The 15611-nt window shown below is 43.5% G+C and overlaps 1 protein-coding gene across 2 annotated transcripts; it reads right to left on the reverse strand.

Annotated features, from left to right (window-relative positions):
* Window positions 1-2569: 2569 nt before the first annotated feature.
* Window positions 2570-13848, reverse strand: PSMG1 (proteasome assembly chaperone 1). 2 transcript variants are annotated; one of them, XM_027586043.2, is made up of 7 exons: window positions 13670-13847; window positions 12481-12587; window positions 11194-11345; window positions 9395-9457; window positions 6234-6432; window positions 4575-4711; window positions 2570-2790 (listed from the first exon to the last, which is right to left on the reverse strand). In XM_027586043.2, the coding sequence occupies exons 1-7, from the start codon at window positions 13801-13803 to the stop codon at window positions 2716-2718; spliced, it is 867 nt and encodes a 288-aa protein (XP_027441844.1). In that variant the 5' UTR covers window positions 13804-13847; the 3' UTR covers window positions 2570-2715. The 2 variants fall into 2 exon arrangements, with proteins under 2 accessions (XP_027441844.1, XP_027441845.1); XM_027586044.2 differs by lacking the exon at window positions 9395-9457 and having other exon boundaries at window positions 13670-13848.
* Window positions 13849-15611: the final 1763 nt, after the last annotated feature.

Raw genomic sequence — 15611 nt, forward strand, 5'->3', positions numbered from 1 at the left:
GGTACACTTGCAGGCAGCTCGGGCTCACCTTTGCCAGATGCGTTAACGACAGTCAAAACGACGTTGAACTCCATCTGCTCCTTTCCTTTCCCCAAACACTAATGGAGAGTGCCATTGCCTGGGATTTTCACTAGACAAAGCAGAATTTGCAGAGAACAGGGGAGCCAAGGCTCCAGGTATGGCCATGATGGAGTTTATTCCAGCAGCTTCAGAGTTAAGTAGGCCACCAGAAAGAGGCCGCTGCTACTTCACCTTCAAAAATGTCAGGGGTGGCCTTGTTGAACGTGAGGGTGGAGAACAGACTGGATACCCAGTGCCTGTTCTGAAGTCGGGTAATTAAGTCAAGAAGCCACACAGCAGGGGCGGGTAGGGTGGGCTCCTGCCCAGGCCTCCCCTGAGCTCTTCTGGAGAGCGACTCGCCTGGGGAGCCCCAGGGGCACCTTGCAGACTGCTTCCTCCCCGCCTCCCCAAACGAGCAGGACTCCAGGCAGCCTCAGTGCAGATCCTCTCTCACCATCACCCCTGCACAACCCTCCTCTCTGCGTCTCTCTCCAGCCCAAACCAAGATCTCCAGACTTGCATACGGTTCACAAATGAGTGTCCATCGGCATTAAAGAGACGTCAGCATTGTAGGTACCCACTTGTGTTCGTTCCGATTACTTTTCTCCAGAAACCACCGCCATTCAAATGGGCGACTTATCTGCATGAATATAATTATAGATTCTATGCCGCTAAATAATTACTGATGTTACTGGAAATGAACCTCAGTGCAAAGTAAGGAACATAAAACACACTCAACCAACCCGCCACACTGATAAACCCAACCACTAAGCATCTCCCCCAGCAACTCCACTCCTGGCCTTGATATCGCCAAGAATCATGGTTCTCGAATGTGGCATGGAGTGTTGAGAAGGAACGGGGGACAGTGCCTGCCGGTCACACCTTCCTGGCTGCACCGTGAAGTCGGGGTCTCTGGGGTGGGCGTACACAGGGGTGTGCACGTGGAGGACCCTCTCCTGTTCATCGAAAGCGTTTTTCTATTTTTATACTTACAACCACCCAACCACATAAACAGGTCGATTCTTCCTCACTAAACAGATGAAAAATGGAACCTGAGGGAAGAAACACTTCCTGCACACTTACACTAATTCATTAATTTTCCTTTACCTACCTGCAGTTTAGAGATGAGGAAACTGGGACTCCGGGGGCCACCAGGCCTGTAAGGGTCAGCCTGAGAGCTGCTGTTTTCCAAGGTTACTCTTCGTCTGTGACCAACTAACCCCCATGGCGAAAGAAGGCTCTAGCTCCAGACTGGACCCCAAAGTCACCACAGGGCTCTGCAAACACATTTCTGAATGGATGCAGACATTTCTCCAACAAGAATGCTTCAATTTCTATCATCAAAGTGTGTTCACGCGCGCCCTGCCCAAGACTTCCGACGCTCAAGAAAGGGAGTGCAGAGTGTCCTCAACCCACCTACGAACACTGTCAAGAACAGTAAGCAAAGGTAAGCAAAACGGAATCTAGAAGATACGACTAGATACGAGTACGTTGTCTCCATCTGTAATATATAGGTGGGTGGGGGATGGGCTACATGGGGGATGGGCGTTAAGGAAGGCACTTGTGGTAAGCACTGAAGAGTTGTATGTAAATGATGAACCACTGACCTCTACTCCTGAGACCAATAGTGAACTGCATGCCAACTAGAATTGAAATAAAATAATAGTAATAATAAATCTGTAATATACAAATGATTCCACAACTTATAATAAAGCAGCATTTCTCAACTTCACCACTGTAAAATTTATTTTCACTGACCGAGTGCAGTGTGTGGTTTTCTGTAGCAGGGTGGCTACTTCAAGCTCATGACTCATGTCACATTCCAGCGACAACAGGTCTGCCATAGCCGAGCCTGTACCTCCAGCACAGTTAACCCTGCACCAGGGCCCAGAGAAGTCTGCACGAAGAGCCTGCCTGGCAGATATTACTGAAAAGTGATGAAATACACATTTCTTTTTATTTCATTTTGAGCAAACATATAACTTTGTTACCTGATCAATTTTTACCCACACAAAAAACCTGAAGAACCCATAAAATACAAACTTTTCACATATTAAGAATCACCAACAGGGACACCTGGGTGGCTCAGTCGGTTAAGCGTCATAGAATCTATAATTATATTCATGCAGACCTTCGGCTCAGGTCATGATCCAGGGGCCTGGGATCGAGCCCCGGGGTCGGGATCCCTGCTCCCTGCTCGGTGGGGAGCCTGCTTCTCCCCCTCCCTCCACCCCTCCCTTTCTCCTCCGGCTCGTAGCTCTATCTCTTATAAATAAAATAATAATCACCAACAAATAACTTTCAAGTATCACACAGAACTGCTGCACTAAAGTAACTCTGCTTACATATTACTAAAACCTGTATTATCTGTAGGTTTTTAAAAAAACTTTAACTATATTAGTATAAAATATTCAAATAAAACAATACTCCCACCTAGTGGATGAAGAAAAACATCTGGCTTATTTCAGTTGTCAAGAGTACCACCATCAAAAAGGAAACAAAACTATAATGAATTTAAATTAAGTTTATTCTGTTTGTATACCTGTAAAACACCCCCTTGGGGGAAAAAACAAAACAAAACAAAACAAAACCATACACACTGCTCCCCTTGAAGGAATGGATGGGTAATAACACTTTACAAAACGATCTTTGGAATCATGTATAAATGTTGCTCTGAATCTCATTTGTTGTCAGCAATTTCTTCAGTATGTCTGTGCTCTGGGGAATATTCTGGAAGAGGAGAAGAAAGTCATCAGTTCGGTGGGACGGAGAACACAGTCAGAAACAACGGAGACACTCCAACCCCTGCACTCTCAGGCCGTACACAGAACGGCACGCAGAGGGAACAGGCCCTGCCCTGAATCTCTTCCGGGAGGTGGCACACCGGGGCACCTACCTCAGCGCTTCAGGACATCGAAGTGTTTAAGGAGGTGAAACATCTAAGCCTGTCCTCCCCTTGCCCAAAACTCTCCGGGGATGCCTCACGGCCTCCACGGCCCTTCCGAGACCTCTGGCGGGAGGTGACCCTCCAGGCCGGCCTCTCCCCCACGGGGGCGCTCGGCTCTGAGCCCGCCCACGTCCGCGCTCCCCGCTGCCACCTCTCCTCAGATGGCCCTCGGCCCACCGCGGCGGGCCCGCGACGGGGACGGGGTGCTCTCCTCCGCCCGGCTGGCACGGCAGTGGTGTGAGCCGCCGCCAGGCCGTGGCGCTCACATGGCTCAAGAGAAGTCCACGTCGGTGGCCGCACGCCCCCCCCTCAGATCAACAGAGACTGTGAGTGAACTCAGGACGGCCATGTCTGCTCCCGTCTGAGAGACGAGCGCGCTCCTCAAACTCCATTAACGTTTACAGGAAGAAATGAACAGCTTAGGACAAGGTATCTCAATTTCCCCTTCAAAGAATACTCCTAAAAGCTGCAGGTGGACTTCGACTCCACACGACGATTTCCAGTCCCCGGAACGCGTGCGGCGCGCCGTGCCACCCCGGAACAGAACAGCCGTTAACCACAGAAGCACACCCCACGAGCAGTACGTCCCCCGAGAGCGACGCGACCGATGAAACAACTCAGCTGCTCAGAAAGCTTGTCCGTGACTCCAGCTACTGTGAAATCATGCTTGAATTACACGAACTTAGTTTTAAGTTCTACTCTTACTAATTCACCAAATGGCTGGGAATGCATTCTCCTGTATGCCAGGTACCTGATGACCTGGGGTTACCCAAATGGAAAAAAGGGGTCCATTCCCACGGAGCTGACCATCTAGCAAGCAAACTAATTTAATGAGACAAGTGCAATGAGCCAACTCCAACAGAACTTGCCAGAAAAGGTGTCTTAACACCAATGGTCGTTCTACAATAGAACAGGACTCCCACTGTGGAACGCTGTTGTTGTCTCTTCCCTGTGGGAGAGAAGTTCTTACCCAGGGCGCATGCCCTCTCAGCAAATCTCTTAGGGAAAAGACAGGAGCTCCTAAACCCACCTGAAATCACAGGCAAAACTTTTTGTGTACATGTTCCAATATGACTTTTTCTGGTGAAAGAGCCCAGGGACACACACACACACACACACACACACACACACACACACGGAGAGCAGGAAACGGGTTTATCTCGCCTTCACATAGCCAGTCCCATGCAAAATTAAGTGAATAAACATTGAAAATTTGATCCATGCTGTGCTCAAAAATGCCTTCTTAAATATTACAACCTTCCAAATGAATTAGTCACAGAAACTTCCTGAACAGTCAAACCACCTTTCTACACAGCCATCTGGAATTTATATCAATGCGCTGCACTGATCTACCATGAAAAAGCATGAACAAAACATTTCTCCAGTTACAGAAGTACATCTAAAAGAGAGGGTGACAATCCAATTCCAAGTGCCAGATTAGAAAGCTTTACTTTGAGAAAAAAGGATCTCTAAGCGTTCCTTAAGTTTTAAATCAGTACCATAAATTTACCATTTGTTATTAAGTTTGTTATAACTCAGGTGTTAAGTCAATGGGCTAAAACCTTACCTTAACCAAACCTTTCAAGCTTCTGGAAGAAAGGATAGGCTTAAAAGCTTCAACTGTGATTAGGTCTAACTTCATCACATCAGTAAAACACAAGTACAGAACTGCAGGAATCTTCCACACTTGACAGTAACTCAGAACTATGAATAATACAAGGAAAAAAAAAACACTTAAGTCTTCTACTGTATAATTTTTAAACTAAATACCTCTAAATAACAAAGGCTACTTTTAAAAATAGTTGTCTCTGTTGCTTTCCTTAATGTGTTGTTTACTGCCATATCAAACCACTTATGATGCGTATTTTCTTTCAAAGCCAATTTATTTTCGCTAAGTAATTTCTTGCTTTTGCAAATACTGCTTATTTTGCATTTCCTGAATATACTGAGACACATCATAAGTAACTACAAGATTAAAATTTTGCTGAATATAATACAATAAATTAGCCACTTATTCCAGTAAACTTCACATTTAAGGGGGAAAAACTTACTTATTAACAAATAACAATTATATTAGCTACTGAAAAGTAAGAAACAATCTCATCTTGATCTGATGCTAGGGTATAATTAGTAACAGTAATAAAAAATAAAATATTAAAGAAACTCCAGATTCAGTATCTGGAAACTTCTATCTTGACAATTAAAACATACTTTATCAACTTTCATGCACCAACAATTTACATCTAACATCGGCTTGCATGATGTTATCACAGACCAAAAAGAACCAGAGTAACTCTGCAACCGAACAGTTAAGAACTCTGAGCTGGTCCACAATAGCCAAACTGTGGAAAGAGCCAAGATGTCCATCAACAGAAGAATGGATAAAGAAGATGTGGTATATATACACAATGGAATATTATGCAGCAATCAAAAGGAATGAGATCTTGCCATTTGCAACGACGTGGATGGAACTGGAGAGTGTTATGCTTAGTGAAATAAGTCAATCAGAGAAAGACATGTATCATATGATCTCACTGATATGAGGAATTCTTAATCTCAGGAAACAAACTGAGTGTTACTGGAGTGGTTGGGGGTGGGAGGGATGGGGTGGCTGGGTGATAGACATTGGGGAGGGTATGTGCTACGGTGAGCGCTGTGAATTGTGCAAGACTGTTGAATCACAGATCTGTACTTCTGAAACAAATAACACAACATATTTTAAGAAAAAAGAAAAAGAAGATAACAGGAGAGGAAGAATGAAGGGGAGTAAGTCAGAGGGGGAGACGAACCATGAGAGATGATGGACTCTGAAAAACAAACTGAGGGTTCTAGAGGGGAGGAGGGTAGGGGGATGGGTTAGCCTGGTGATGGGTATTAAAGAGGGCACATTCTGCATGGAGCACTGGGTGTTATGAACAAACAATGAATCATGGACCACTACATCAAAAACTAATGATGTAATATATGGTGATTAACATAACAATAAAAAATTTAAAAAAAAACACTCTGAGCTGCTCTCACATCATAACTGTGTGTGTGTGGACAACGTTAGAACTCAAATCAAACACAACATACTAGCAAAAATAAATATTAAAGATTAACAGCAATACATTGGTATCATCATTAACGAACTACTTTAGAAAGACCTCTAATAGTCAAAGTAATAACCAATAACCAATAAAGCACTAACAAGATATGCTGTAAATGTTACAAATTTTAATACCACCTGCTGCAGGAAGATCATGTACGATATTTGGTTGTTCCAGCAGTGAACAGCATGGAGGCTCTTTGAAATTCTGTGTTTTTAGGGCTTTCAGAAAAGGAGAATGAAGGCTGCTAATAGATTCTGAAGTTTTATAGTCAGTAACATGTCGACATGTGAGAAGAGTTACTTGCATATTCTTCCTTGCACAAGAGCCAAAGACCTAAGGCAAAATTGACCTCAAATTAAAATACACACATAGTTTTGTTAAAGAACAGAAAGATTCCTCTAGCTGTTTATCTAACACCATTCACAGTAATATCCCCCCTGGAGAGGTGGTGGAAAAGAGAACACATTTGCTGTCCCCTCACCTGGGTTTGATCTTGGGTCTGTCACTTCCTGGTTTGCTGACCTTTTCTAAGTCACTTTCCTCAGCTGTGAACAGAGGACAGTCCTACCCACCTAAGGGGGCTGCAGTGTGCAGTCAATGAAGTCGGGAAGAAACGTACCCACAGCAGCTGGGCTAACACCAGGACTGGCTTCCAGCGCAAAGCAGCTGCTGGACTACGAGATCTCTTCTAATACAGACATTTCTAAGAACACCACTTTACTTGCAAGCTACATTTGGACTAGCAGAATATCAGCAAAAGGAAGTGATCCCCCTTCTCTAATCCATGTGTTGATGTATCCAAGAACACTTTAATAAAGATGTTTCTAAGCTGCAAGGTGCATTCGTAATAGTGTTGTATCACTGCAGTATTTCTTAAATGCATTTTTTAAGTTATTTTGCTTATAGGCAAGTTTTAATCACTCTAGATCTTTATTTTCCCCTAAGTGTGTATTTCATGAAGTTCCAAGGACTCTTTCCAGCTTTTAAAACCTATGGTGATGTAAACAAAACAAGCAGCTTTTTTTTTTTTTTTTTTAAGAAAAAAAAGTAAACTTTAGGCCACTCACCTTGTTGGGAAGTATTTTACGAAAGAAGAAAATGGCTATTTCTAATAATAACAACAGAACTACAGATTTTACACATCATTAATGATTTCTAAGGCTAATTTCATCATCTCATAGCTTTGTAAATAAACACAAAATAGTTAACATCAGCAGATACATCCCATTTAAGAAATACAACATCACTCACAAAGCCTAATTTATCAACCTCCCTACAACACCCACAGTCTGAATTCACACTTGACCACTCTGTTAGATTGTGTGTGTTTATCAGGATTTTATGGCTGACATGAACCAAACAGTAGGGGGATGCAGAGTGTCCCTAAGGAAAAAAAAATACTGATTAAAAAGTTTTTAAGTTCTGGAAAAGAAAAGTCCCATAGTACAAAAATAATAAAATATTTTTGACATAACAATCATCCTACTTAAATTAAAAAAACACAAATTGGCGTGCCTGGGTGGCTCAGTTAGTTAAGCATCTTCCTTCGGCTCGGGTCATGAAACCAGGGTCCTAGGATAGAGCCCTACATCGGGCTCCCTGCTCAGCGGGGAGTCTGCTTCTCCCTCTCCCTCTGCTGCTCCCCTTGCTTGTGCACTCTCTCTCTCAAATAAATAAAATCTTTATTTTTTTTTTTTAAAGAGAGAGAGATCTGTTCCTTCGGGGACACAGGGCTCAATCCCAGGACCCTGGATCATGACCTGAGCCAAAGGCAGACGCTTAGCTAAGCCACCCAGATGCCCCTAAATAAAATCTTTAAACACAAACAAAAATTAACACAACAGTTTCCCACCCTTCAAGACCTGAGGAAAGCTAAAATAATACACTAGAAAAATACACATCAGTACATAACACAAAATCACATATATGATTGTGAGAAGGGCCACAGACCTTCTTGAATAACTCCTCATTTAATAAGATGTATTTAATAACTTTTAATAAATGTTTCCAAGTATGCCAACCTGGTTTAAAACAGGTGTACACCAAATTTATTTCTAATTAATTTAATTTTAATACCTAAACAAAAATATACCTAAGATTTAAGCTCAAATGTTGCTAAGATATATATTTGAGACCTACTTCATTTAAAAATAATATGCAACTGGGGCGCCTGGGTGGCTCAGATGGTTAAGCGTCTGCCTTTGCCTGACTTCAGCTCAGGCTGTGATCTCCAGGTCCTGGGATCAAGCCCCACGTCGGACTCCCGGCTCCTCAGGGAGTCTGCTTCTCCCTCTGCCTCCCCCCCGCTCATGCTCTCCGTCTCTCTCTCAAATGAATAAACAAAAAATCTTTCTTTTAATTTTTTTTTAAAGATTTTTATTTATTTATTGAGAGAGAGAGAATGGTAGAGAGAGACCATGAGAGGGAAGAAGGTCAGAGGGAGAAGCAGACTCCCTGCTGAGCAGGGAGCTCGATGCGGGACTCGATCCTGGGACTCCAGGATCATGACCTGAGCCAAAGGCAGTTGCTTAAAAAATCTTAAAAAAATAATATGCAACTGCCAAAATTATGATTATTCTCTAAAATTCCTAAATTCTTCACTGAAAACTATGTTTTATTGGGCACATAACATGCACAATTTTCCGACAAAATGAAGCCTCAATTAAGCCATCCTAATTCTAAGACAAATGGCCATAATATTTTGGAATCTGGAGCAAGTAGCAGCCAAGTGCCAACCCCCTGAATGCAGCTCGCACCTGTTTCCTGCCTCGCAACCCCAAGCCATCACCAGCCTGCATGATCAGCACTGTCATTTTGCACCTGTGGCCATGACCCTGTTCTGTTTCATGCGAGTAGCTTGTTTTTCGTTCAAACATAACAATACAGCAGCCGGGAAGAATCCAACTGTTTTATGCTTCTATGACCTATAATCTTCAGCACATTTGTTAAATGAGTTATTTTATTCTTTATATTCTGTAACAAATTCCTAGGATATTTTTAAGAAAAAAACAGGGGCACCTGGGTGGCTCAGTCAGTTAAGCATCTGCCTTCAGCTCAGGTCATGATCTCAGGGTCCTGGGACTGAGCCCTGCGTTGGGCTCTCCACTCAGCGGGAAGTCTGCTTCTCCCTCTCACTCTCCCTCTGTGCTCTCTCTCTCAAATAAATAAGCAAATAATTTAAAAAGAAAAAAAAAAAACCAAATACTTCCCTGCTTCGGTATTTGGCTGTGTAGGCTCAAGTGTTAAGACATGGAACCCTTAAAAAAAGGAGCTCACCAGTCTTCATTTCTCTTACCTTTTCCAGCCACTGATACTGCTGATCTTCAGCAACATAGCAACTGCACTGACAGAGGAGGACCTGGAAAATCCCATTCCAAGTTTTTTGTCAGGTCAAAGGAATTTTACACACACTCTGAACTACCCCCATATACGCATCATGCGAATCCTAATATAACCTTTAGGTAACACCTGTTTTCTGAATTTGCTATTGGCTTATTTATTTATCTTTAAAACTTAAGAATCAAACCACTACTGGCAGTTAACATAAGAATGAAGTACACGTTAATGGAGTGACCACAAGAGTTTGCACAGGAGACACTGAATCTACTACCAGTAAATGCTACCAGAATCTTCTTTATGACACAGGAATGACACCAGACCTGCTGCCCTCCTGGAGGTCACACACCAGGAAGATCAAACGCAAAATAAATGTAAACACTATAAAACATAAGCATTATACAAACTCTAGGTGCTAGCAGAGGGAATGTCAGCTGGACAGCATCTCAGCCCAAATGGCACTGTGAAACGGTACTGATGCCTCTGAAGACGGTAGTATTTTAGAAACCAAGTTCCAACCCATATGCTCAAAGTGAAATAATTTGTAATGCCACGATGCCATAAAAGGTTGGATTCCTGATTATTAATGCTCATGGAGTGGTATTATCCACAGAACTCAACAATGTCTTCTATTAAAACATTGCCAGAAATGCTAACACTTAATTAACCAAAGGAGGCACAGAAGAGAAAAAAGGTACATGGGGATGAAGAACAAGAAAAAGACAGGACATGTAATTAACTACACACGTAAGTTGTGCATCATCAAGAGATATCTAACTAAGAAGTGGTACGACTAGAAGAGGTGACAGAAATTTCTCCTACTGAACCTTCACAATCTATTCTAAAGTACAATCTTTCCAACTAAAGATCAGATCAAAAACATGATTAGTTTCATTATCTCCTATAAATGCTGGATGTGCATAAAAATCCTTATGCAAACTTAAATAACTTTGGATTACATGTTAAAAAAAAACTAGAAGTATTAAAAAAATCAAACTTTACAGTTTACAAGGCTAACATTTGGTCCTTACCTTTTGAAATAAGCCCCATTATAATATTAGGGACTTAGTGGCTTCTTCCATTGCTTGAACCCCTGCACTGGCCCATGTTCAAGAGCTCAGCAGCTAGAGAATGCTACTGTCAGACAAGCAGGTGCAGAGACACAGCACCTGCCTGGCCACCTTATCTTCCTGACCCTCAACTTGCCCACTATGCTGTGTTCTCGGAATGGACCCAAGATTAGGATTCGAACAAACAGGACACAAGGAATCACTGCACATCAGCTACAGAATGACTTTCAGGACGTAACAAATCAGGTTAGGGTAAAAGCTCAAGGTCAAGAGAATTATGCTCAGAATGCATAAAGCATTCATTTGTTCAACAAACATTACCTGAGTTTCTAGCACATACTAGCATTTGTTAAATCCTGGGTATCCTGCCACAAAGGAGAACTCCCTGCTTTCACAGAGTGAACACATTTTTGCACATTGAGAGTTACCAGCTGAAATAATTTTTTGAATGAGAGCAAGGTGTGAATGTCTACTGTGTATGGCTTTTTTCTAACAAAGTTATTTCAGAATTTCCTAGAACTTTATCAACACACTGTGTATGCCACACTAATATTTATATAAATAACAGCACTGTCTGCAGGCACAATTCGTCAGCCCAAAAGTAGATATAAAGGAACATGAAATTCACACGAACACTAAATGAATGATGCCTAAACAGCTCTCTCTGAAGCATCCAAGTCCCACGTACCGAGGGACTCGATTTCAGATGATAAAACACACAAAAGGCCTCTGCAGGGGACAGATGTGTTTTGTCCGTTGTTCTACACCATTCATTCCAGAGTTTAGCACAGCCAACTTCTTCCCAGACTCCTGAATTCATAACAAATGACGACAAAAACGCTGTGAAAAACAATTCACATCAGTTAGTGCCTGGTTCTGCAAGCTGCATTTTCTACAATCAAAAATGATTTCAAGTTATTCTAGAATTTGAGAACTACAAGAGCCAATAAGACCGCTGACCTTATCCCTAAATTTTGCAGAAAAGGAAACTGAGGCCTCAAGAAGTTAAAGGCCATGGCCTAAGTATAGTTGGTATCGAGGCAGGAACTGAGAACCCAGGTTTACTGCCGGGCTTTACTGCACTCTCACAAGGCAACACTTGCGGGAAAATTATAGGCCAGGAGAACTTTATATAAATGAGTCAACAGTTATTTACCATGTACTTACTATGTCCTGCAAGCAAGGGCTACCTGATAGGGCAAGGGATCGGCTTCACTGGAGATCCCAAATGCTCGCCCCCAGAGCCTGTGCACCAGCTAAAATCACACAGGTTTGTGTACCTGCTCGTGTACGCTGTCCTAGCTGAACTCTGTGCTGTTCTCACGTTAACCTATCAAATGGAGTCATATATGTACAGACCTTCAAACGTGAGTGCTCAAAAATGTTAGCGACCATCACTATTATTTTTAGAGCTCTCATCCTGTTCTCAAAGGAGGCTGTTAATTCAAAAACATTTAAGAACCACTGGCCATGTACACATGCCACCTCTGTTCCACCAAGTCTGGTCCAAACAGGCCCAGGAGTCTGAGGAAATGTGGATACCTGAACACACTATAAACCCAGTTCCTGGAATTTACAAGTTCCTGAACCGAAGCACACTTCCTTTAAATCTTATTTTTTTAAAGTTTATCAAAAAGATGGTTATCACATGAGCAAGCACAGATTTTACTCAGATACAAATTTACTCTGCTATGACTTTTTCTAAAAAAGTAACAAACATTTGAAGTATGAGGGAAAGAAATAAGTAACAAGAGATTTTGGTTTTTTTCTTTTAAAATTTTTTATTTAAATTCAATTAATTAACATATAGTGTATTATTAGTTTCAGAGGTAGAGTTCAGTGATTCATCAGTTCCATAGAACACCCAGTGCTCAGTACATCACGTGCCCTCCTTAATGCCCATCACCCAGTTACCCCATCCCCCCACCCACCTCCCTCAGATTTTGTTCTTTCAATCTAACACATTTCTACTCACCTACTGCATTATTTCCTATAGCAATTATGAATTTGGAGCAAGGATATTTTTCCAGCAGAGAAACTTCCAAAGATGTTTTTGTCTGTCTTCGGAAGAGCCGCACCTCCCTAACACAAGAAACAAAAGACAAAACTAAAGCAACTTAAGTATAATTAGTCCCGTATTATGAGAAAAAGGATACTAGAGGCATGATTTTGTAATAAGCAATATGCAGGCTTTAATTTCATAAAGAATGTAATTATCATCTAAAGGAAACAACAGATTCAGGCAACAATAACTAACAGATAAAACCATCCAATGCGAAATTCCTGGAGAACTCCACAACGGAGACCAAGCTGCCCACCTGACCCACTGACCAATCTTAGCATCCCCCAAAGTGTCACAAATGGGTACAGTGTGCGGTAAGAAATGGCAGGTACCACCTTCCTGCCAGCAAAATACTGAACTTGCATCTGACCACGCCTCCAAAAGGAACGTCCATCTAGAGAATGCTGGTAAGGGAGACACAGGTTAAACCAGACAGATTTAAGGGTTTGGGACACACAGGTTAAACCAGACAGATTTAAGGGTTTGGGACACCCTAGAGAACAACGAATCTCAGCAGGGGTGAGAAGGGGCTGCTCTAAATGACAGGCAGCTCTAGAGTCAGGAAGTCGAAAGGACTCTGATTTACACAAACCTCATGTTTGAGACTCCTGAATAAGTCTGGACATGCCTGGCTACTAAATGGTATCAAAAATCGTTAATTTTGTTAGCACGATAATAGCATACACAAGAAAATGCCTACACCGTTTGAGGTGCATTCTGAAACATGGAGCGGTGAAAGGCCGCGGTCACTCGGACTCAGACGTGGTGGCGGATAAAATACATGCGGCGAAATCGTCACACCTGCTGAATTTACTGGGTACGGGTGAGGGGTCGTTTTACTATTTTCTCCAATCTCTTTTTAAAGAGACGCATTATCCACCTGCGACCGACACCGAGGCTAACGGAAGAGCGGGGCGGAGGATAAAGGGGCTTTAAGAGAGCGGTCTTACGCCCACGACGCAGGCACACGAGGCCCGCCAGAGAATCCGTTATGAGTGCGCAGGACGGCCCCCAAGTCCCCGCAAAGGAAGCCCTGGCGGCACCCTCGCCACCGAGGCCGCAGCAGGCCAGCGCCAGCCCGCCCCCGCCGACCGGACCTCACCTCTTCCGAGCCAGCTGCCGCCGGACCTCCCTGTCCTCGGCCGTCTCCCTCCTCCCCTCTTCCTCCTCCTCCTGGTCCTCCGTCCCTGCCCGGCACGGGGCCTTCACCACCTCACCGAAGAACGTGGCCGCCATGGTATCCCCGCCCCCGTCCCGGCCGGACAGCGGCGCCCCAGCACGGCGCATGCGCGCCCCGCCCTCAGCCGCGCACCGCCACGCCCCCTGCACCGCCCCCGCGCCCCTAAGCACCGCCCTCACGCCACGCCCCCGCGCACGCGCCCCGGGCCCCTGCGGCCGCGCCAATCCCGAGCGTCTTGTCCCGGAGCCTGAGCCCGCGGGGACACCGAGAGGTCGGATGACGGCGGGCTAGAGAGGCAATCGCGGGGCGGGGTCCGGAGCGTCCCGTCCCGGCCGGGGACGCACGGAGGAGAGGAGCGGCGCTCGGCTGCCGGCTCCCGGGAGAAACCAGCCCCGCTCCCCTGCCTTCCTTCACCCGGCATCCGTTCCCCTTCTCCGGCGGGGCGGGGCGGGAGGGGGCCCGTGCTGCGGGCGGAGGGCGGGAAGAAACACAGCGCTTCGTGGTGGTATAAATGCGACTTTTACTCTGGCCATAAGAATTCACATTTCAAAAGCTGATGACTGTCAAGCCGATCTGAAAGAGTTTATGAGAATGCAAAAATAGTTACTTCTTTTTTAAAACGTGGCCGTTTCCCATACAAAATTTATTCTCGCCTTAAATAGCCTTTCATTACTAAGCAAGTATGCACGTGTTCCCGAATCGGTTCTCTTCGTTAGAACGCGCTGGAAGACCGAGTTCGCGGAGCCCTGGGAGCAGACGGGAGGGAGAGCGGTGCCAGGTTAAAGGGCGATGTCCGGTATTGCCGTGAAACGTCAAAATCCGCTCACCTACGTTTACTCGTACTGAAAATAGAGGACACTGCTTACATTTTGGAACACTGCCGATGAATACCTACAAGGTGCTACCTTGGGGTCAGGCAGAACCTCTTGAGGTATTAAAAAGAATCTCAGAAAGCTGCTACAAATACTTTAAGCTGTGGAGAAGTATCAACAGAAGCATGTACATTAAGTCCGTTTTCGCAGTTTCACATATTACTGCAAAATGAAAATTTGGGTTTTGAAGCAAAATTTGAACATTTAAGTATAAACAGTATGACCAAATTGCCGTGCAGTGAGAGCTTGGGAAACTTGGCCAGTAGTTAGCAAGATTACCAACTGTGATATTTTTATGCTACACTGATACTCCTGGGTTGTCTTACAGAATGACTGAACTGCAGAATAAAAAGGATGTTTGGCTATCACTTTGTCTTAGTCCTTTTGTCGAATAAAGTAACTTGTCATTTTTACCATAAAATTTACCACGATTTGATTTCACAATTACATTATGAAGAAATCATTTCTAGAAAGTTGATTAAAATTATGAGTAGGGTAATGATAATACATTTGGCCCGTGATTTAAATTCTGCGTACATTTCAGAGAGTTTTACAATAATGTTAAGTTTTAAACAAATGCTTATTTCATGCAGTTACAATAAATTTAGGCCAAGCACTTCAAAAAAAGGCAAATAGATGTTCAATTTAAATACTAAACCAGCAGAGATTCCGTTATGAAAGAAGGCTGGTGACACCTCCTCAAGTACTGACGGAAATTAACACCATCACTGAACCTAAATTCAGAACAAGTTCTTTGATTACATTGAAATTGACAAGAAATTTTGCATAAAAGAGTCTTAACTGAGACTTAAATATTTTCATTTTATGGTATTTGTTGAGAATATAACAGCCCCAATGAGAAATTTCTATAAAATTAAGGGTAAATATGGGAGTGGAAATAGGTTTAAACATTCCATTAGCAATCAAAAATCAAACCCCCATGCGCCTAAAAATATTAGCAGTTTATTAGGAATTCTTCCTTTTCTCACCTG

Source organism: Zalophus californianus, chromosome 1, assembly GCF_009762305.2.
Source record: "Zalophus californianus isolate mZalCal1 chromosome 1, mZalCal1.pri.v2, whole genome shotgun sequence".
In the NCBI taxonomy this organism is placed as follows: domain Eukaryota; kingdom Metazoa; phylum Chordata; class Mammalia; order Carnivora; family Otariidae; genus Zalophus; species Zalophus californianus.

Excerpts from the sequence above, each read along its gene's own strand:
- PSMG1 (XM_027586043.2), bottom strand. The coding sequence starts at position 13,803 with ATGGCGGCCACGTTCTTCGGTGAGGTGGTGAAGGCCCCGTGCCGGGCA. Across the intron at positions 11,346-12,480 it reads TATAGGAAATAATGCAGTAG|CGTTTTTGTCGTCATTTGTT; the intron begins GTGAGTAGAAAT and ends TGTTTTTCACAG. Across the intron at positions 2,791-4,574 it reads GCTTGAAAGGTTTGGTTAAG|AATATTCCCCAGAGCACAGA; the intron begins GTAAGGTTTTAG and ends CTCCTCTTCCAG.